The sequence below is a fragment of the Otolemur garnettii genome, unplaced genomic scaffold (genome assembly GCF_000181295.1).
Source record: "Otolemur garnettii isolate 467f Iridium unplaced genomic scaffold, OtoGar3 scaffold00074, whole genome shotgun sequence".
Taxonomy (NCBI): Eukaryota; Metazoa; Chordata; class Mammalia; order Primates; family Galagidae; genus Otolemur; species Otolemur garnettii.
Genome location: NW_003852469.1, coordinates 6468429 through 6489151, shown reverse-complemented (window position 1 = coordinate 6489151; position 20723 = coordinate 6468429). Strand labels below are relative to the sequence as shown.

The following is a 20723-nucleotide window of genomic DNA, read 5'->3' as shown; positions in this document are numbered from 1 at the left end:
CCTCTCTCAGCCTTTCCTGTCTTGAGTGTAGGGCTGGCCCATACTCTCTTGCCACACTGGCCTTTGACATGTGGAGAGCAAGGATTCCCAGAACCAGGGCCTGGGCTGGCAAGGGCTTTACCAGCACCAGGCTATGGCTGAATGAGATGAGCAGAGCTCCCTTGTAGCCATGAAGACCTTTGTGCCTCAGAAGGCTCCTGTAGCACACCCCGGCCTGTAGGTTTCTAAGTGGTTTCATCTCCCCCTCTGCACCTGTTCGGCAGGTGCCTCAGAACAAAAGTTCCTGGGCAGTCCGGGGCCAAGGGCATGGGAGGTAGAGCAAGCATGCAGGGTGATAGAAGATACCTGGAAGAGATTTTCCAGGGGCAGGAAGCCCAAAGCAATCATTTAAAGGTCAGGGTGAAGTGATACATCAGAAGCTTAGCTGGCAAGCAGGAGTCAGGGCCAGGAATTCCTATCTGAACCCTGCTTCTGCCTCTACGTGGCTTGAGGAAGTCCCATTCCTCCTCTGGGCCTCATCTTCCTTGACTTCAATGTGAAAGATCTAGGTTAGATCTAGGATGGCAAGTGGGTGTCATCTAGTGTGCCAACTTGGATCGTTTGTCACTAGCTGCCTGGAGTGCTGTGTTGAGGCTTCCAGGAACTCTACCATTGGTGGGCAAGTTCTGTGATCGACTAGTAATGTCTGCCTTGGACAAGTAATTGGGTGTGATGGTAGATACTCCATTTTATTATCTGTTTTTTATTTTTATGAGTTAATAATCGGGTACTCACAACATGTCAGGCACTATTCTAAGCAGTTCACATTTAAACTTTACCACAACCCTGTGAGGTAGGTGCTATTATTATTATTATTGATTTTATAGATGTAGGAGCTGAAGCACAACCATGAAGTGGTGAAGTGGAGTTTCCAACCTGGGCAACCTGGATCCAATGCTTATGCTTTTTTGCTACTGTAGTTTACCACCACCCCTTCATGGTCCCTGCCACCTCTGGCAATCCATGGTGCCATCAAGGCACAGTGGGGTCAGAAGCCAATAGGCAGAAAGAACCAGAGAAAGAAGCTCTGACACCAAATGGCTAGGTTGGGGGCGAAGGGAGGATGGCACGTGACCAGGCACCTAACAAGATCTGACCTGGTGCCTGGCCTGGGCCTCATTCTGGGAGCTTTTATATGCTTCCTCCAGCCTGGGAGGCTCAGGGCCAGCAGGTGGCAGCACCTGGCAGGGTGAGAGAAAAGGGCAGCTCCTGACTTGGCATGGAAGTCCTTCAGGGATCAGACAGCCCAGATGTTGGGAAAAGCAAGAACAAACAAGGGTGTGGAGGAAGGACAGCCAAGGACCCAGAGGAGGAGGGCCCTGAGCCTCAGACCCGCAGGGAGCTGCCAGGGCCAATGCTTTGGTACCACCCAGCAGTGCAAGCCTCTCAGCTTGCATTTCATGGAGCCTGCTGTGGTTTTTTTTTTTTCCTCCACTCTGGGAGAATGACTAACTTTAAGGACTAAAAAAAAAAAAGTGTTTTGATTACACTGCCTTTTTACCAACTGGGAGCATTAGTCACCGTGGATTGCTGCAGATAACGGGGAAGGCAAGCAGCACCCCCTCCTCCCCCTCCTTCTCTCTGATTAGCTCACAGAACCCAGGGAGGAGACGCGAGTGAGAGAGAGTGCACCCAGGAGGGAAAACAATCCCCCCGGACGATATGTTCCCCGGGCATCGGGCCAAGGGCTGCCCAGGGGTGTGGAGGGCGCTAGGTCCAAGCTGGGCAGCCTCTGATGGGTTGGCTTGGAGGTGGTCCCAGACTCATAGTAGGAGATGTCCACTAGAGAGAAGTGGCAGGAGGACCTCTGAGCCTATGTCTCCTGAGGTTCTGGGTGGGGTCTAGGTGGTCTGTTCCTCTAGGTAGGTCCAGGGTACCCCCAGGAAGGCAAAGTCAGAGGAAGTCACTGAAGATGTGACTCCCATGGTGGGGTCCATGGTGGCTGTGATGTGGGGTTGGTACCCAGGCCATGGTGTAGCTAAGAGCTGCTGCCTTGGCCTGGGCCCCCAGGGCTCTGACTGGGGTTGAGGGTCTCCTGGCAGGAGCCATGTCTTTCTTCTTCCCCACACTTGGGTATTGTCCCTGTTCCTCCGTCTCCAGGGGACAGTACCTAGCACTTGGGGCTTACCTTCCTACCCAGTGTGGCTTTTGCCCTCATCTTGGTGCTCATGGGAGATGAGAGCTGAGGAGCTCTCCCTGTCTGGCCTATTGGCCCAGGGTGCCAGAGGTAGGAACTCTGGGCCTTGCTGGGGACAGCACTGAGGTGAGGAGGGGTGGAGCTGGGCTGCTTCAGGGACAGAGTCTTGGTCTTTGGCCCAGCCCTTCAGCCCATCCGCCCCCAACATTGCTCCACTCTGGAGAGCAGACATTCGTCTAAGAAGCCTTGCAAGAGGCAGGGCCATGAATATTTATATGAAGAATTTCAAGTATTAGGACAGATAACTTCTTCACGATGACAGTAAAGAAAAAGATGGAAACGTATTTTTATTTCTACATCTCGTCTCCCAAGATCAGAATCCTTCATTTTGTCTTCCTCCTGCTGACTCTCTTTTGAAAATGAAATATCCACAGGTGTTTGGGTTTCTCTGTCCTCTAAAAGCATATGTGGTGCCACCTTAGAGGAAATGAGGTCAAGAGAGATACGTCAGGTCCTCCCAAAGGGAGGAGGCCTGTGAGATACTCCTCCCAGTTCCAGGGCCATGGCTGCAATAGAGGACTGAGGTTGCTGTGTGGTTTATCCCCTCAGCCCCCCATTGGTTTTCTGAGTGTCCTACAACTGGTGTATGGATGGTTCCCACCCCCCATTCTTTGCCCTTGCAGTTCCCAGTAATAATAACTGCCATTGTAGAGTCTGTTGGCACTGGGCAAAGCATTTCACATGTATTAGGTAATGTATTCTTCACAGTCACTTGGTGAGGCAGCTTCTCAGATTTTCTCCTTTTTACAGATAAGGAAACTGAGGCTGAACTAATTGTCCAAGGTCATAGTGTTGGCCAAGTGAGAAGAACAGGTGTTTAACCCCAGGCTGTCTAACTGCTTTGGAGTAGAAAAGTAGCGAAGAGTGAGGGAGTTAGCATTTGTGGAAGATTCACTCTCCTTTTACCTCAATAGCCCTTGCTGACTCCCTGAAGAAGGACCAGGAGCTTGGGAGGATGAAGGTCAAACCCAAGTCCCTCTTGCTTTGGCTATTGCATCACCCAGAGGTCAGCAGCCCGAGGGTGTCCCCTGATCTCAGACAGCAGTACCAGAGGACAGGGTTCAGGCTGATTGTAGATGAGTAGAGTGGCCTCAGGACTTTTGTCCCCTGGCTGGGTAGCTGTTCACCCCTGGCTGAACCACAGGATGCCTTGGATCCAAGTGAGAATAGCTCCCAGGAGCACAAGCTTCCCTAGGGAATCCTTGCAGCTCCCATGAGTGAGGAACAGCAGACCTGGGGAGCAGGCAGGGCTGCCCTAGTCTGACCTTGCTCCAGACCTGGCTGCCCAGTGTCCACCCCCTGCTGCTGTGGCCGAGACAGCCCCCAGACACCAGTAGGGCAGGTGGCAATTATCCCTGGGCACTGATTACACCACAGGGCCTGCAATGCCCCAAATAGCCCAGTAGCTCAGCCTAGTACAAGGGGTGGGGGATGGGAAGGGTCTCGCCGGGGAGGAAGGGTCCCTCCAGGAGGAAGGGGCAGTGCTGAGGGCTGGGAGTCTTGGATGTGTTGTGGGAAGGGCCGCAGAACTGGGGAAGGATCTCATGCCAAGACCTCTGCTTTTTGGGGAGTCCAGAGGAAAAGGATAACCTTTCAGGGGACCTAGAGAAATTGGATGGGCACAGGGCACTAAATCTGGTCATATGAAAGATGGCGGCCGGCACCAGGGGACATGTGGAGAGAGAGTCTCACTGCTGGAGGAGTGAGGAGCCAAGGATGCCACTGAGGCCAGACCAGCTGCCACCCTCCAGCCCTGGCCTGTGGTACCTCTGGACTGATCAGGAGGGACTCCCCAGAGAAGGCATACAGCAGGAGGGAGGGGAGGCCAAGTGTGGATGGTCAGGGTCCTGGGGGCACTGACTCCCTGTGCCTGGTAGGGCCAGGCCTAGCGACTCCGGTCCTTGGCTCTTTGTCTCAGCCTCTGCCATCCCTAGCCTGGCATGAAGCTGCAAATTCCCAGGCTCCAAGACTGGCAATGCCAATAGCAGGGTCGTCACTCAGGGAGAGGGAAGAGAAATAGGGAGCTCAGGCTTGTAGGCAGATGGTGGGGTTCAGTGGGTTGTTCCCTGAAGACACTTGGTGTCCCCCCAACCTGGCTTCTTTCCAGGCTTACATCTTACTGAGCTGTGTGAAGGCCCAGAATGGCCACATCAGAGGAGAAGAATTGAATGAAAACAAAAAGGAGGAAGAGAAACACCCCCTCCTAGCAGGCACCCCATTTTTCTTCTTGTATAAGTGCAGACTCCTCTGTGTTGCCCCTCCCACGTTGAGAACTTGCACACTACAGTTTCCCTCCTGTCTGCCAGGGGAGGGGCTCCTAGCACCCCCCCCCCCACATCCCCAGAAGCTATAGCTCGGGGAGCAGCAGGCCGGAGGTTGCTCTCAGTACCTGCCAACCTGGGAATGCACTGCAGACCTCTCTGACTGGAGGTTTGCAGTGACCCCAGAGCCCCGGGTCCACACTCCTTCCCCCAACCCCATGGCACCCAGCGCCCATTTGCAGGCCTGCTCGAAAACTACCTGGGAATTCTTTGGACCCAGGTCAGAGGAGGAGGCTGCCAGTGGCTCCAAACCACTTCTCCCAGCAACTCTGCTAATCCAAATAAGATAGGGAAGAGGCAGTGGGAGGAAATGATAGTTTCATGGTTATTTTCAGAAAGGAAACAAAAAAAAAAAAATGCAAACAGGAGCACACCCTGCATTTTGGTACAAAATCTAGGAGTCTCAGGGAAAGGAACCCACAGCGCCTCCTTCTTGTCCTCTCCCAGCTGCTGGGGTGGGCTGCCTGGCCGTGGGGGCCTCCAGCGCTTTTCCCTGGAGGCAAAGGGAGGTGAGGGGCTGTGGAAGACAGGTGTTAGGAGAAACCAGCAGAGACCCTCCCCACAGAGGCAGGCCTAGAGAAGCTAAGGCATCTCTGTCTTGTGGGAGGATGGGGCCCACCCTTTGCAGGTGGAGGAGTCGGAGCAAGCAGAGAACTGGGAGACTCTTGAGCTGCTGCTTGGGAAGCCAGCGTGTAGGATTGGTGGGCTGGGAGGGTGTGTTCTGGGAGCACAGCGCAGAGCGAGCCAGAGGGGGAGGGAAGCAGGAGAGCGTGTGCCTGTGGGAGAACTGCCGCATGTGTGTGTGTGCAGGGTGCATGCAAAGATAGGAGCCGTGTCACCCGGGCTGTACCCAGGAAGACTGCTGAGGGTCCTGCCAGCTCCAGAAGCTGTGTGCACAGAGGATAGAATCTAGGCTTTGCTGTCCAATCTCTGTGCTTCCCTGGACACTATGTGGGGCAGAGCAGAGAAGGAAGTGGTGGCCTAGACTTCTGGGGCATTTTTCTGCAGGCCTATGTGGTGGCTGTCATACTTGCTGAGACCCCAAGAGTGGGAAGGTGTGGGTGGGAAAGAATTAGGAGCCAAGGGGAGAGCTGTTGGCACAGAGAATATGGACGCAGTGACCTCAGAATCCTAAGTGCCTACAGATGAGGCATTGACTCTAAAAGTAAGGGAGAGAGAGCTAGCTGAGGACGAGCAGGCGTAGGAGAACTGGAAGAGGACCTTGGGAAATTAGCTGGCCCAGTGTCCTGCCTTGAGGCAGGAGAGATATTATTATCCCTACTTTACAGATGTGTCATCCAAGGCTCAGAGAGGTTCATTGCTATGTCCAAGTTTCCATGACTGGTCAGAGAAGGAGGAGGGGCGGCAGATGGGCAGTGAGCAAGCTCAGGTGAGCTGTTGGGTGGTCTAGTTGGTGACAGGGTGTTCCAAAGAAGACAAAGTTAGGCCGAATACCAGGAAAATCTTGGTCTCAGGAGGCCCACAGGGCTTTGGAGGCTACCTACGTGGAAGGGATGGAACCTTCCTTCCCAGCCTGCTAAACCAGACCAAGCCCTGAGACCTGGGAGGGTTGGGGAGGAGATGGAGGTAGTGACTCAACTCACCCGACACAGGCTTGACCTAGGGGTGGTTGGGTAACCCAGCAGACGCTGCAGTGGGGTGAGGGATGGAATAAATGGGTGATGCTTGAGATAAGGGCAGGAGGGCGTGCCGGCAGGGAGGGGCCGCTGGTTCCAGGCAGAGTTTGGGAGGAGGATGGGGAGGAGCACACTTGGTTTTGGGGATGAGAAGAAGGAAGGAGGTTCTAGGACCTTAAGAGAGGCCTTTCCTGAGGCCTTAAGATGAGACCTTAAGATGAGGCCCCAGTGGGAGAGGCAGAGGCTTAGATGGTGGGTTTGGGGCTAAAATCCAAAAACAGAGGCCCAGCAGCTGTAGGAATTCTCAGGAAGGACGAGAAGGCAGAGATTCTGAGCCTTCTGGGCTCCTGCTGCTGCCTCACCAGACAGTGGTTCCATCCAGGAGCTGGCCATCTCCTAGGGCTGCCCAGTCTATGCATGTGAACTGGTCTGAATGCCTTGGGTCACAGCTTGGTATTTCTGGCATTAAGTTGAATGAGATCCCGAACCAGAGGATTGGCTTATATGTAAATTTCTGTACACTATTCAGGCAAACACGAGAGAAATGGGTTTAAAAATATATTGCAAGATATATTGCAGCCATAAGAACATTCTCCAATGGGCTCAGGCCAGTGGGAACTAGAGTTGGGGAGTGAGAAGCCCACAGAGCCCCCTGCGGCCCCTGTGAGGATGGAGAGGGAGCTGGCACTCAGGGCAGCAGAAGCAAGATCTTGGAGGTTGAGTCTTGCAGCAGAGGCAGACGGTTGCGGGGTGGGTCTTGTGCCTGGGATGCTGGTCCTAGGACTTCTGCACATCAGGGCTGGAGGTGTTATACCTGGACGGCTGATTTTCTGACAGGGACTTCAGGGCCCAGAGAAGGACTGTGACTTTGCGAATGTCATACAGCTTTGTCCTGTGTCGGGCCAGGACCAGAGGCTGGGTCTCCTAATTCCTGATGCGAGCATTGTCCAGAGATGTAGATCTGTTTGATGATCTGTGTTCTCATTGGCTGGAGATTTCCGTGCCCTAAGACCCAGAAGACAGTTTCTAACAGTGAAGCTGAGATTATTCCTGAGCTGTCACCTCTGTGCCATCTGAAGCCTGCGTGGCTTTCTCACATGACCCAGTAAGAACAGTGACTGAGTTCAGACCTGGCTTCTAGCTCCACCTAGAAACGTCTTCCTAGAATATATTCACCTGTCAAGGGAGAAAAGCTTCCCCTCCTCCTTCCTCCAACAGTCTTCTTCAGGCTTCATGGACAGGACAGCTATTTTATTTTTTTACATCCCAGTGGATCCTCTCCATGATCCTGTAGTGTGGGGTTTTGTCCTCATGCAGGTGGGAGAAAAGAGGCCGTGCCAAGTTAAGAGATTGATTCATGGTCTAACCCACAGAGAAAGGCAATGCTGGAACCAAAGTGCCAGCCTCAGTCTTGCGTCTGAGAGTCAAGAGCTTCTGACCAGAAGCAAAAGAGAAGCAGGCAGCTGGGCCGAGAGTGGGGAGGGTAGAGGTTTGGCCAGGTTTGGAGCCATGGAGGCAGAATCGCAGTGCCCCAGGCAAGGCAGGTAGAGATCGCCTGGAGGGATGCTCTCCGGGGCCCAAAGAATCCAAATATAGAGCACCCCCCACCCCCGCCATATTTCCCCCAGCCCCAGAAAAGTCTGCCTGGTAGCAAGGAGAAGCAACCAGAATGCACCACGGGGACGCGTCATCTGCGTTGGGCAACTTCCACCCAGCCAGCTGGGCATACTCCACAGACACCAGGCTGCTGTGTTGCTTCCCGGGGCCCGTGGGCCACTGGGATTTTCTCTTTCTCCCCCAGGAAAAGGATAAGAGAGGGAACAGCCCTGTGGGCTGCCAGGGAGGCATCTTGGGGCAGTTCCACTCTGCCTGGAGTCCAAGGGCAGAGCACTTAGCTTATCAGTGGGCCTGTTATGACTGTGGGACCTGGAAGGGGACTTTTTGAGATCTTCCAGGAAGTCCCCCCACCCCATCTAAATGCTCACCTCTCCCACGTCCCACCAGACTCTGAGTTAGTGCCTCCCTGTCAGAGACCATTGTCATCAAGACGCCAGTCCTAATGTATTGAAATTATCTGTTTCTACGTCTGCCTTTCTTGACAAAATGTAAGGTCCTTGAGGACAGGGACTGTGTCTTTTTTTTTTTTTTCACAGTAATGAGATTTTATTTAGGAAGAACGAGGAGAAAGTTTAGAGCATTTCCAAAGAGAGTTGGAAGTGGGTCCCTCTCATGAGGAAGGAAGGTCAGAGAGATAGAGGGACTGTGTCTTGGACTGTGCGACCTCCCCGCCCCTATGCTGAGCACTGTGCCTGGCTTAAGACTTTTGCTAAATCTGTAGATGAACGAAGGACATGTGAAGCAGCTCTGGATGACACCAGGGAAAGACAGAGACTAAGGGGAGCTTTTGAAGAGATACAAGAAGGAAGACCAGAGAAGATGGAGAGAGGAATTTTTTTCTTGGGAATGAAATTGTTTAGACAAGGCTATAGAAATGACCCTTGAGGATGGAGATTTGCAAGAATCCAGGGAAAAAGAGAGCTTGTGGCAAGGCGTATCATGGATCAAGTGATTTGGGGGATATTCCAGCTTGCATATCCAGGGCTCAGGGTACGGGCAAGAATGTGGCCATATTAGAAGAACCCAGCCGTCTGCAAGCTTTTTGCCAAGACAGGAAATGTGGACAATCCAGTCCCAGACAAAAGATGGGTTGGCTGTGCAGGAATGATTTCTGAGGGATGAGGCCAAGGGAGATTCCCACTCCTAGGCTGGGTAGCAGGAAGAGTCATCCATCGTATTAGGAACTTGGCACCAAGGCAAATGTCAACAGGAAGAGAGAAGGCTCTTGGGCTGGTTCTTGAATGAGGCAGTTTTGTCTCTCCTTGGGAGTTTAGGAATCATCAGTGGCTTTTGGCATCTCAGACATGAAAGTTCAGAGGGCTGCAGTCAGGGGGATTAGGAAGCCAAGCAGAGGGATGGGGACTTTGAGCGCTGAAAGCAGGATTGGCCTGGAAGCTCTGCCTGGAGGTTGTGGGGTTTCCCCTCGTTCTTGGCCTTCAGTGTGTGTTTCCTTTTGGAAGCATTCATTTCCTTTAAGGAGCTCTGTGATCTGATCCCATGCTATCTTTCTCCTGGTATCAACTCCCTCCTTGTCATCTCTCTAGTCACTCCACTTCATGTTATTCCAAACAGACCAAGAATGCCACCTCCCTGAGGACCCCTGCACTTGCTGTGGCCTCTGCTGGGATGGCTTTTCCTCAGGTGTCCACGTGGTCAGGCCATCACTTCCTATGCTCCAAGCCTTTGCCCATGAGGCTGTCCTGGACCACCTGGCATAATGGGAACCCCCTCCTCCCAGTGTGCCCCATTTTTCTCTACCATACACATCACAATCCGACACAACACTTATTTGCTCTTTTTTTTTTTTTTTAATCTATTTTTGCCCTGAAGAAAGTAAGCTTGGAAAATGCAGGCCTTTTTGTTCACTGTCCTATCCCCAGTGCCTAGAAAAACGTGGTGCACATGGCAAGCCCTCAATAAATATTTGGTAAATAAATGAAGCAATCAACACCTTTTGGTGAGACCCTCTGCCACCGACAGCCTGGATCTGAAATCTTGGGTCTGCTACCGCTAGCTGTGTTTCTTTATCTGAAAAGGAGCATATTGGATTGCCAAGGACCCTGCCAGCTACAGCATGCTGTGTGGCCTCTTAAGATCCCTTATGACTCTACAAATCTAGGGGCTTTTGCCCAAGGTTATGGGGGATAAGGCAAAGGCCCCGCTATCCATGATTCTCTGCCATTAAAGCCCTGGGTGCCACTTCTGCTCTCATACTAGGGCTGGACAGGGCCAGTACCACTAGCCCTGCGGCTGGAAGCTAAGATCTAGCCAGAAGGCTAAGGTCAAGGTCTGATGGTTAATAACCAAGCTTGGATTAAGGGAGAGGGCTGGACTGGGTAGAACTGGGGCTGCTGCGTTTTATTTAAATCTCTGATAAGGATCAGGAAGCGGCAATAGCCGGTGACACCTTAATTAACTTTGCAGATGATACTGGATCAGGAAGGTGTTACATCCACCCATCCCAGTGAGAGAGATGGGACAAAAGGACCTGGGAAGAGGTCAAGAATCAGGCCAGGAAATGACAACAATGAACCTCAGCTGTGGCCAAGAGTGGAGGTGGGGTGGAGAGGGCCAATGTTCGGAATCCAGATAGCCCGTGGATGGCAGGAGTTGGGAATGGTGGCAAATTGATGTCCTGGTGGAGACAAAGCCCTTTTCCTTGCAACCGTGCTTGGTGGTTGGGGAAAGGAACAGGGACACAGGAGCAAAGTGGCCCGGGCAGAGTGCCCACCACAAACCAGGCCCCATATCCAGTACTTCATTTGAACTCCACAGCAGCAATGATAGGACCAGAGGAAACTGAGGTTCAGAAAGACAAAGAGCTCGTTGACAGTCACACTGCAGGAAAGCGGCAGAATTGAGATTCGGTTCTAGGAGGGAGATGATGATTCCAAAGCAGGTTTCAGACCCCGAGAAAAAAGCCAGAGTAGCCGCTGGGTTATCAAACTGCCTCTTAATGTTCAGTAACAAGTAAACAACTAGGTAACAAGTGCCGTAGAGAAGGCTTTCATCAGCACCCTGGGGACCCACTAGCACTGCAAATTTTCTTCTGCCCCTTCTGCTGGGATGACCTGACCTTCCTAAGCAGGGAAACAAGTGGAGACAGAGGAAGGGGTTGCTGTCAGGTGTCTGGACATCCTGGAGGGGTCAAAATGCTAGGAAGTAGAAAGTGCCATAGTTCTTGCAGCTGGTCATGAGATGATTCCAAAGGGCTTGAGGACTCAGTTCTTTTGGTGGGGACAGGCTGCTGATGGATTCTGGGCAAGTGGGTGACCACCCTGTGGGGTGAGTCATCCCAGAGAATATAGGCACACAGACAAGGGTGTTTTCCCCTGAGGAGGGTCCTGGTTGCCCCCGGCCTCCTGAGTGTCAGACACCTCTTTCCCTCCAGGGAGCTGAGAGGTGGAGGCATTTCCTGAGACTATAAGTAGGATCTTAGTGAGTGACTGAAAAGGGAACCTGAAAGAACAATTCTGTGGCTGGTTGGGCTAGGATGCCATAATGCAAGGCCCAAGCCACAGATGGTGGCAGGCCCTGGGCAGGCCAGTGGTTGGAGCTGGCCTGGGGACCAGCCGTTCTGCTCCATGTGGCACAAGCAGGGCCCAGAGAGCACAATCAGAGAGGTGACAGGACTTCTGGGTGTGGATCCCCAGAGGCTCCCCAGAATGGGGTGAAGGAGAGGATGACAGGGGCTGCACAAGATGCCTGAGGTCCCAGAAGACATTTCTGAGGCCCAGAGAAAGGGCCTTCTCCATTCAGGGACCTTGGAATCAGGGAAGCCACATGACCCAAACCTGAAAGAAGACACTTGGGGACCTCCCTGGAGGTGGGCCCAGAAGGAAGTTAGGCAACATTAAAGGAACTGTATGGTGGTCTGACTCCCACCCAGCCTAGAAGTGAGAACGTTTTTGTTGACATTCTTCTTGTTTGCAGCCATGTGGCCATGTTGTTTGCATTAGCTCCTTAGTAAAATTGCCTAGAAAACTTTCTTCTAGTCATTGTGTGTTTGCTAGAGGGGCAGATAACAGTGTTTCCACCCTGGAGTCAGAGGCTGGCTCCTCATGGCCATCAGGGGTAGTGGAAAGGACGCCCCATTTCCAGACCAGCTGTGATGGGCTCTAGGCCAGGAAGTTGGAGCCTGGTCCTATCCTGCCTGGGCACAGACACATCAGGCTTTGCTGCAAATTGGGGAAGGCCTCATCACACTCACTCCCAGGCTGGCCTACGCCTGTTCTTGCATAGGGCTGTGAAAATGACCAATCCCTAAAAACACTAGAGATGGAATAGATGGAAAACCTTTGTGCAAAAAGAATGGTGACGCTTCAGGAACTGAAATGTTGGGAGAAGCTGCCAGGGCGAGGCGTTCTCCTGGCCTCTGCAATGACTGACAGGTGAGGAAGGGTGTATGTCCTCACTGCTGTCCCAGGAACTGGTCTGACCAAGGGGCTCCTTCCTCTGGACATCTCTCGCCTTTCCTCACAAAGAGTGCTTTTTCTGAAAAGGACCCCTTGGGATAGATTTGGAATCACGACCTATTTTTAAAACCCCATGGCACCTTTTGGAGAGTCATTCATTTCCCCCTAGTCTTTAAGATTTTGCCAGTAGGATTTCTAGTTTGCGGGACAGAGGCCTCCTGGTTTTTATTGTTCCAGAATACCAGGGAAGCCGGTCCAGGCCAGGATACAAGGCAGCACAGCCCCCTCATCTACAACAGGTATGTTCTGGACTAGCAAAGGGATCACAAGCCATTGCCTTAGTTCACCAGAATCCACCTTGCTACTCTTTCTCCTGTGTTTGTGAGTGCAGATCCACTGAGCACATTCACCACCACACCACACAAAAACAGATGCTGCTGCTTCTTGCCCCACGTTCTCTTAAAGCATTGCCTCACTTATACCCAAGCCCAGTTCACCAAGTACAATTTTGCAGTCATCACTTTCAGAATACCACTGCTGAGGAGGAGCGTGTGCGTGTGTGTGTGCCTGTATGTGAGAGGCATCCTTTCACTCACCCTCAGGGGTTGCTTGGAAGGAGCTCTGTCTTACTTCCATGCCTGGCTTTGCCCCAGAGTCTCTTTGCAAAGCCTCCACTGATTCCTTCCTATGATAGCCCCATTGAGGCCTTTGCTCCACCTCCTTTCCACTTCACCCCTAAGTTTCAGGGTTGAGTCTCCTCTCCCCACATTTACAAAACCCAGGCAGGTTGGGTAGCTGGTGTGATGCTATCTGGGACAGTCTTATCTAGCTACAAAGCATGAATCAGTGATTACACCACACAGGGCTGGTGCCAGCCAGACGGGCTGCCATATTGCCAAGTAACCCAGTGGTTGAACCAGGTTAGGTTGAGTAATATCCACCAATGGGAAGTGAGTTTATTAATCATGCAGCATAGTTGACGAAAGTGTAACTCCGAAGGCCTAGTTTGATTGGGGAAGGTGTAGGTGGGGCTGGATACTAATGAGGAAGAAACCGAGTGACAGGATCTTCCTCTGTTCTCTAGAAAAACATAGGAATCTGGAAGGAGATGTCTAGTTTAGCAAAGAGATACATTTTATGCTCAATCAGTCAGACTTTTCAGCCATCTTGGATTCCCTTTGTTAAAAAAAGGAAGATACCTCCACGTGGCTGTAGATCAAAAACCGCAGTTTGGAATTTTAAAAGTTTCACGAGGCCAGAGAAGGGAATTCAAGATGGCAGCCAGTGACCTAGAATTGTGTGGGCGCGAAAATCTCTGATGCCATCCTGCATTCTCTTTGTTCATCTCTCACTTCAAAAACATTCTTTTCCAAGGCCACAGCCTACCTCCTCCACCCAGGCCCCAATTTCTTGGTGACTGCAGCCAACCAGAAATACCACCCATAGTTTTTCAATGTGATGGGCCTGCCTGGTAGCAGCAAAAGCAGTTTCTGAGCAGGTACACAGGATTTCTGTTACTTTGTGACTGGCCTGGTTTGGGCCTCAGGGGCTAAGACATGGACCCAAGTCACAACCTTGGGTGACATTTATATGGCCCCTAAACTTTGCCGAGGCCAAGCACATGTGAAACACTGCAGAGAAGGTCAGGGGAATTTTCTAGAGGGCAGGCAGGAAAAAAGGGAGGGGGAGAGGACCGACTTGTCCAAAGACTGTTCTAGAACAAGTCTCAAGGGATAAAGGATTCTAAAGACTATGGGGAGTAAGGAGAGGGGAGCAGGATGGAGATGCACATACATACTATGGAGGACACATATTTCCTTATGAGAAATAAAGCTCTGGGGTTGGCAAATAATTTCATTAAAGGGTGAGGAATATTCTGGGGGAGATAACCTGTAGGGTGGCAAACGTGTTGCTTTTTTGGGAGGAAGAAATCATTACATGTAACGGGCTGATGCTACACAAACATGCCTGGTGTGTTCTCCAAATCCCAAATGTCTCTCTTCCCTTAAAAGCATCAGGCCCCTGGGTCATTTATAAAAGTGACTTTTCCGCCAGGACCACTTTAACCAGGCAGGATACTCCCTCAATAGTGAGTCCTGTCCAGGCAGGATTAAAGTTGTACAACTTTCAAGCCTGATTTTCCCCAATTATATGACCACAAAAGAGCTGCCAATCTCTCTGGTTATCTTGCCAACCCTGAAGAACCTCTGTCAAGCCTCCACCTGTTTTTTAAGCTTCAAAAGATTTAGCAGGAGAACTATTCAGTGTGGCTATAGAGGCCCTCTGGGGTCTTACTCTCCTAAGACCATCAGAGAAACAGTTTGTAAACCAGGATGTCCCCTCCCCTAACACCAAATACCCATTGGAAACCGGACAGAAGGTTCTAGAAGATTCCAGGCATCAGCCCTGATTCCCTGTTTGTTCATCTAATCTCTCTGGCAGGTTAAGCCTCTCAAGGGTGGAGAGAAATCCTCTTTCCCCGAGAACCACAGGAAACACTGAAAACTGTGTTGGAAATACCAGAACCTGCACAAAATTCTGACCAACCTCCAATAACATCAAGTTCTATGTTTCCCCTTCGAGAGTTTTCAGAGCGAGAAATGACAAAACCAGGCATAACAACCGATCAAACAAATCACCAGTCAAAAACAAACCAAGACAAAAAGACCAGGCCAAACCAAAACTTTATGCTATGAAAACAAGAAATAAAATAAGGAGATTTATAGGCCGGCTGATTGTCAGCAAACACAATATATTTACTGTATTAGCATTTGCTCACAGTGCAAATGGTACAACATTACACCATTTCAATATTTCGGTTTTTAAAAATGCTGTTTTCATGAACTATATTATATTGGCATAACAACGTGACGAAGGAGCAAATGAAATGTTGGTGAAGAATTTCACCTTTTCACAATATCAAGCATATTTTTTAACCTTAGTATAAGGTACTATAAATCCAAGAAATAAAAACATCCACAAAATATATTACATCTGGTTTGTCTTTTTCTAAGTACTCAACTTTATACAAAAGTCTTTCAAAAAATATCATTCCCCATAGGTTTTCCTGTTTAAAACCTGATTATTTTTTTTTCCTCTCAGTTCACATAAGTTAGAGTGCATTTTCTTTTGTTCTTTTTTTTTTTAAACATGCAGACATATAAAAAAATCTGGATAGCACAACGTTTTGGCAACAAAGTTATTTTTCTCTTAGTTTAGCTTAAATGTCTGAGAACAGTTTTATTAAAACAAAGGAAAACTCGGAGTTAACATGCAGTGACATGCAGACACCAGAAGGAGCAAGGTAAAAATATTAAAGGATATCTGATTCCTCCTTCCAGCTTTGAAGTGACCAAAATTTTTTTTTTTTAATAATCATCACATTATAAAAAGTATTCAGCAAAATACTGTCTTTGCAAAGAAAGATTTTACCCTTCAGCTGAAAAAATATGGGCCCTCCTGGCAAACTTCATCTTCTTCTCTCTCCTTCTACAAAAAGTCCAAGTACCTGGAAATTCACAACCCCCCCTGCTCTTTGATTCCCCCCCCTTCACTAAAGTCCATGTAGTATTATTATCCACCACCAAAAAACCGGTGCTTTTTTTTCCTTTAGAAAAAAAAAGTGGGAAACGCATAAAGTGACTTTAAAAACAGACATTCTGTAAACTCCAGACCTTTGTTCCTTCTCTCTGGCCAGCTACCGACCACAGGAGAAATAACGCTAAGAGGGAACTGGTACATTCAGTCAAGACTGTGCTGGAAGCTGTGTCACAGAGCAACCTTCCCTACTATTCCGAAAGAGCCGCCCTGTGCTAGAGAAGTGCTGGGCAGGACAGCTGGGGACAAGGGGGTGCCTGAGAAGAGGTGAGGTAGGGCAGGGAGAAGGTGAGGCTGGGATATGGAAAAGAGACATCTCATTCATCAACATGGATTAATGAAAAAAAATCCCCGTATCTTTGAGGACAATTTGGACAGAGATGTGTGTATGTATATACACACACATGGGTACAGATACGTCGTGTGTGTATATATCCACGCACACATACATACATATGTAGATATAATCTCATCAGTTAACATTTTCATAAAAAATAAACCATTTAAAGCTGTATACACCTACAAATTCTCTTTATGCCAGTGCACTGCACTGGATAACCAAATACCTTAGAAATTTTATCTTTCTAGGAATACATGTAACAGGTATGTTTTATATATATATATGTATGTGTGTATCTGCATACACATACATACACATACATACACATTCCATATATATATATATATTTAATTTCTATCTGCTGTGTTGGTGATGACAAAGGGCAAAACCAAAGCCAGCTTTCTTATGAATGGTGGAAAGAGAAATGGGTATGTGAGAAAAAAAAATAGAAAGCTGGAGTGGATGGTTGAGGCCTGCCTTTCTGGGAAAAGATTTTGGGAGAAATGGGGAGAAGGCTTGGTGGGGAGGGAAAAGGAAGGGAAAACGGGCAGAGGGCAAACTCAGGAACATTTTAAAAAGTAGGGCTGAGAAAATACATAAGTGTATATAAAGGCAGGCTCAGTGATGGCTGCTCTTCTCCCCGCAGATCAAACTGCCCTGAGGCCTAAGAGGGAAGCGCTCAGAAAAGGAGGGGTTCTGAGGGGCCAAACCCGAAGCGGCGGCAGCGGCACCGCGGCGGCGGCATCCGAGGCATTTCTGTAAGAAACATTATTTCAGAGCAGATGGAAGACCATCTCCTCCGGCCACGTGCAGGCCCCCAGCCTGGGACATCCCCCAGCGGCCTGGGGACCCAATGTGGGGAAGAGTTTGGGGTAGACACAGCCCAGTTCAGCTCAAGAGTCTAACGTACATACACGCGTGCGCGCGCGCGCACACACACACACACACACACACACACACACTCACACGCGAGCACGCACACACTCGCGCGCATCCCGCACGCAGGCGCGCGTGCGTGCGGCGGGCAGCAAGCTCTGCGCTTTGGTGCGCTTCTTAACCCCCTCCCCCTCTCGAGTCTTCGAGGGGAACGGAGGGAAACACTGGGGAAACAGTGAGGTGTTTGGGTCAGGCGAGGGTTGGTGGGCTCCGCCTTCAGTCCCCCGCAGGTCCTTGGCGCGGCCCAGCGGCCCCTGGATCAAGGCGATCCGACTGAACAAAGCGGGCTAGACGCCACCTTTCCACCCCCACTCCTTGGCTAAGGAGGGGACAGCGAGGGGAAGGCATCTCCAGCTCCGGCCCCTCGACCGCTGGCCGGTGTGAAAGGGTGGGAACCGGGGGCATCGAAGGGGAGCAAGGGGCCGCACGTCCATGGAGAGGCCAGGGCGCGGCCCCTGCGCCTCCGTGGCTGGCTTTCCCGCTGCTTTCAGGCGAGCAGCCGGGAGGCACTGAAGGGGAAAAGTGGGGATCTGGGGGCCAGTGCCTCAGGCGCAGGTGGTGACCACGGGGGCCAGGGACACTGGGGGAGCTGATGATGCCGAGGGCGCACCCCCCTTCTCCGCCTTCTTCTCCTTTTGCTTGAGGTGGATCTTGGCGTGGCGCTTGCGCTCGTCGCTGCGCGCAAACTTGCGCCCGCAGAACTCGCAGGCAAAGGGCTTCTCGCCCGTATGTGTGCGGATGTGAGTGGTGAGGTGGTCGCTGCGGCTGAAGCTCCGCATGCAGATACGGCACTGGAAGGGCTTGTGGCCCGTGTGGATGCGCAGATGCCGGGTCAGCTCGTCCGAGCGGCTGAAACGGCGGTCGCATCCCTCTGCTGGGCACGCGTGGGGCCGTTCGTGGAGCGGGGTCTTGCTAGGCCGGTTGGGGTACTTGCGGGGCCGGATGGGCTTGAGCGTGAGCGGCGGTTGGGGCAGGCTGCCGAAGCCCGGGTGGATCTGCTTGTCTTTGAATGCCTTGATGGTCTCCAGAGGAGTAATGGGGGGCGGATTGACCCGGATGGGGTCCATGCCCTGGAAGGGCTTGTGCTCCGGAATGGAGCCCATGTCGTTGGGGTGGTGGTACAGGTTGTAGTCAGGAATCATGGGGAAGAGATTGCTGTCCAAGGCTGGCTTGGCCGATTGGTAATCCTGGGGGGAATAGGCGAGCCCGGGATTGCCCTGGGGGTCGTGGAAAGACACTGGCTCCGAGTAGAGATCACCGCAGTTGGAATAGGGGGGCAGCGCCGGATACATGGCCTCCACGTCGCCTTGCGGCGGTTGCACCATGCTGGCGGTGGACGTCTGCGTGCTGAGCGCCCCTGAGGCCGGGGGCACCCCCAAGATGCCGGCGCTCATGAGGCTAATGATGTTGTCCTGGCACCAGTTGGAAGGGGAGTCAAAGGCGAACTTTCCCAAGTAGGTCACGGTCTTGTTGCCGGGGGCTGGCTGGAAGGAGCCCGAGTAAGAGAGTTCTGGGTTGGGCTTCTCGTTGGTCAGACCGATGTCCATCACATTCTCTGCGGAGAGCAGGGAAGAGAGGGGAGGTGTGAGTGAAGCCCAGCCGGCTCCGGGCCGCGGCGCCCAGGTCCTTGCCCAGGTGCTGAGGGTGCGGCCGGGTGGAGTGCGCAGCGCATGGGGTAAGAGGAACGCTGAGCACCGCGCAAAGCGGGCGGTGCCGCGCTCCCAGGCGCAACCTGGATACAGCAAAATACTACGGATCGGGGTGTGGAGTGGCTGCGGCACACATACCGCACAAGCCGCGCACACACTCACGTACCACACACACGCGCGCGCGCGCGAGAAGCATTGTTGTTCTTCCCGAGGTGGGGCGGGCAGGTAGCTGCAGCTACAGGTAGTTTCAGCCCCGAGCGCACCGGGCTCTCGCTCCCCAGCGCACACAACTCGGCCTCTTTCCCCGGCCCTGTCCACTTCAGGACGCCGCGCCTTTCCCGCCCCGGAGATGCCCCCCACGCTCGCTGTGCCAGGGTCGCGGACCTAGAGCGCTCCGACGCTTTGTCCTCAGAGCGTAGAAGGGTGCCGCCCTCAGAGGGAGCTCTCCCTTCTCCTCCCCGGGCCCCAGCCTTCTCCCGGCCTTAAGGAGCTCTCGGCTCTTGCTAGAGGTGAAAAGCGTAGCTCCAGCTAGGAAGGGTGGAGGGCGGAGGAAAACCGGCCCGTGTCTCCATGGTGGGAGAGGCCGACCCTTCCCAAGCTCCCCAGCCCCGGGATCGTTCCCGTGGCAGCCCCCCCGCACCGCGAGTGGGCCCCCTCCTGCTCCCCGCCGTCCCCACACCCCCACGGCTTTGCTGAACGCCCCGGAAAGGCAGCGTCGCAGTACCTCTCCCACCGCGGGGACTCCACGCCGCACATGGCTCCATCCCGGGTGGGAGGCTGAGGGAGTAAGGGGGGAGAGCGCGGGTGAAAAAGACGCTGGGCTCCTCCCGGGAAGGGGGCGACGGCACCACGCCTTGTGCGCAGCCCGGCGATCGATCGGGCCCCTTGCGTGAGGAGGGAGAACCCCACAGCCGCTCGCACCTACCTCCCTCCGGTCGGCGGCTGCCCCCACCCGGGAGAACCGAAGCCTCTACCGTGGCGTCGCCAACCTAGCCTTCTCGATCGGGGAGGGCGGGAGGAGTGGGTGGGAAAAGCAACTCGCCCCCCGGAAAATTCCCAGCGCGCCCCCCATCTTTCCAACATTTATCCATCCATCCATCCATCTATCCATCCATCCATCGCTAGGTCGTTCCCTTCTCCTCTTCCTTCCTTGCCTTTCTCGCCGCCTCCCGGCCGCCCTTACCTGTAGCCATCTGATTGTAATGGGCTACCGAGTCGCTGCTGCCGGAGAAGAGGTTGAGCGCGCTGGGGATCTCCTCGGGGTACAGATTGTCAGGCAGTTGGTTTAGCAAACTGCTCATGGTCACCGGCAGCTTCTCGGCGAGTTTGCCGGTCATAGCACTCCCGAGCTGCCGCCGCCGCCGCCACCGCCGCCACCGCTCCCTCCTAACGCAGCTTCCAGGCAAGCGGCATCGGAGAGGCGATCCGTGGTGCAAGGGAAAAGCATGCGAGAGGGAAAGTTCGGGGGGAGGAGGGAGGGAAGAAGGGAAGGGATGGGCCAGGAGAGGGGAGCTTCTTTTTGGGGGGGGGGTGGGAGGGGGCAAAGGGGGTAATCCTCTTGGGTGTCTCAGCTGGTGCCGTAAGAGGCTGGGTCGTGGGGGTGGGGTGGGGCGTTTTGCAGGGGGTGGGGTGGGGGCTGGGCTGGAGGGGATCTCGGCCCGAGGGGGTCGGACGCGGCCTCAGTATTGATCTCACAAACAGACACGCGCCCGCGGCCCCCCCGCCCCCCGATCTGCCACCACCACCGCCGCCGCTGCTGCCGCCGCCTCTGCCGCTGCCGCCGCCGCTGCTACCACCACCACCAGCCCCGCCGCTTCCTAGCAAGCTCACTGCTGCCCAAAAGCTCCCAGCCAGGGAACTCCACCAGCCTATTTATCTGAGCCCCGGGAAAGCTCCGTGACGTAGCTGCCCATATATGGACAGACAAAGCCCAGCCGAAGGGGCGCGACGTCACAATGGAAGCTCCTCACAATGG

The 20723-nt window shown here is 52.9% G+C and overlaps 1 protein-coding gene across 3 annotated transcripts; it reads right to left on the bottom strand.

Moving 5' to 3' along the window:
- Window positions 1–17206: 17206 nt before the first annotated feature.
- Window positions 17207–20324, bottom strand: EGR3 (early growth response 3). Of its 3 annotated transcripts, none has more exons than XM_003793969.2 (2): window positions 19932–20324; window positions 17207–18654 (listed from the first exon to the last, which is right to left on the bottom strand). In XM_003793969.2, exons 1-2 carry the CDS (start codon window positions 20083–20085, stop codon window positions 17645–17647), a joined length of 1164 nt encoding a protein of 387 aa, XP_003794017.1. In that variant the 5' UTR covers window positions 20086–20324; the 3' UTR covers window positions 17207–17644. The 3 variants fall into 3 exon arrangements, with proteins under 3 accessions (XP_003794017.1, XP_003794018.1, XP_012663156.1); XM_003793970.2 differs by lacking the exon at window positions 19932–20324 and adding an exon at window positions 19473–19554 and having other exon boundaries at window positions 17220–18654; XM_012807702.2 differs by lacking the exon at window positions 19932–20324 and adding an exon at window positions 19674–19714 and having other exon boundaries at window positions 17621–18654.
- Window positions 20325–20723: the final 399 nt, after the last annotated feature.

Excerpts from the sequence above, each read along its gene's own strand:
- EGR3 (XM_003793969.2), bottom strand. The coding sequence starts at position 20,085 with ATGACCGGCAAACTCGCCGAGAAGCTGCCGGTGACCATGAGCAGTTTG. Across the intron at positions 18,655-19,931 it reads TTACAATCAGATGGCTACAG|AGAATGTGATGGACATCGGT; the intron begins GTAAGGGCGGCC and ends TGCTCTCCGCAG.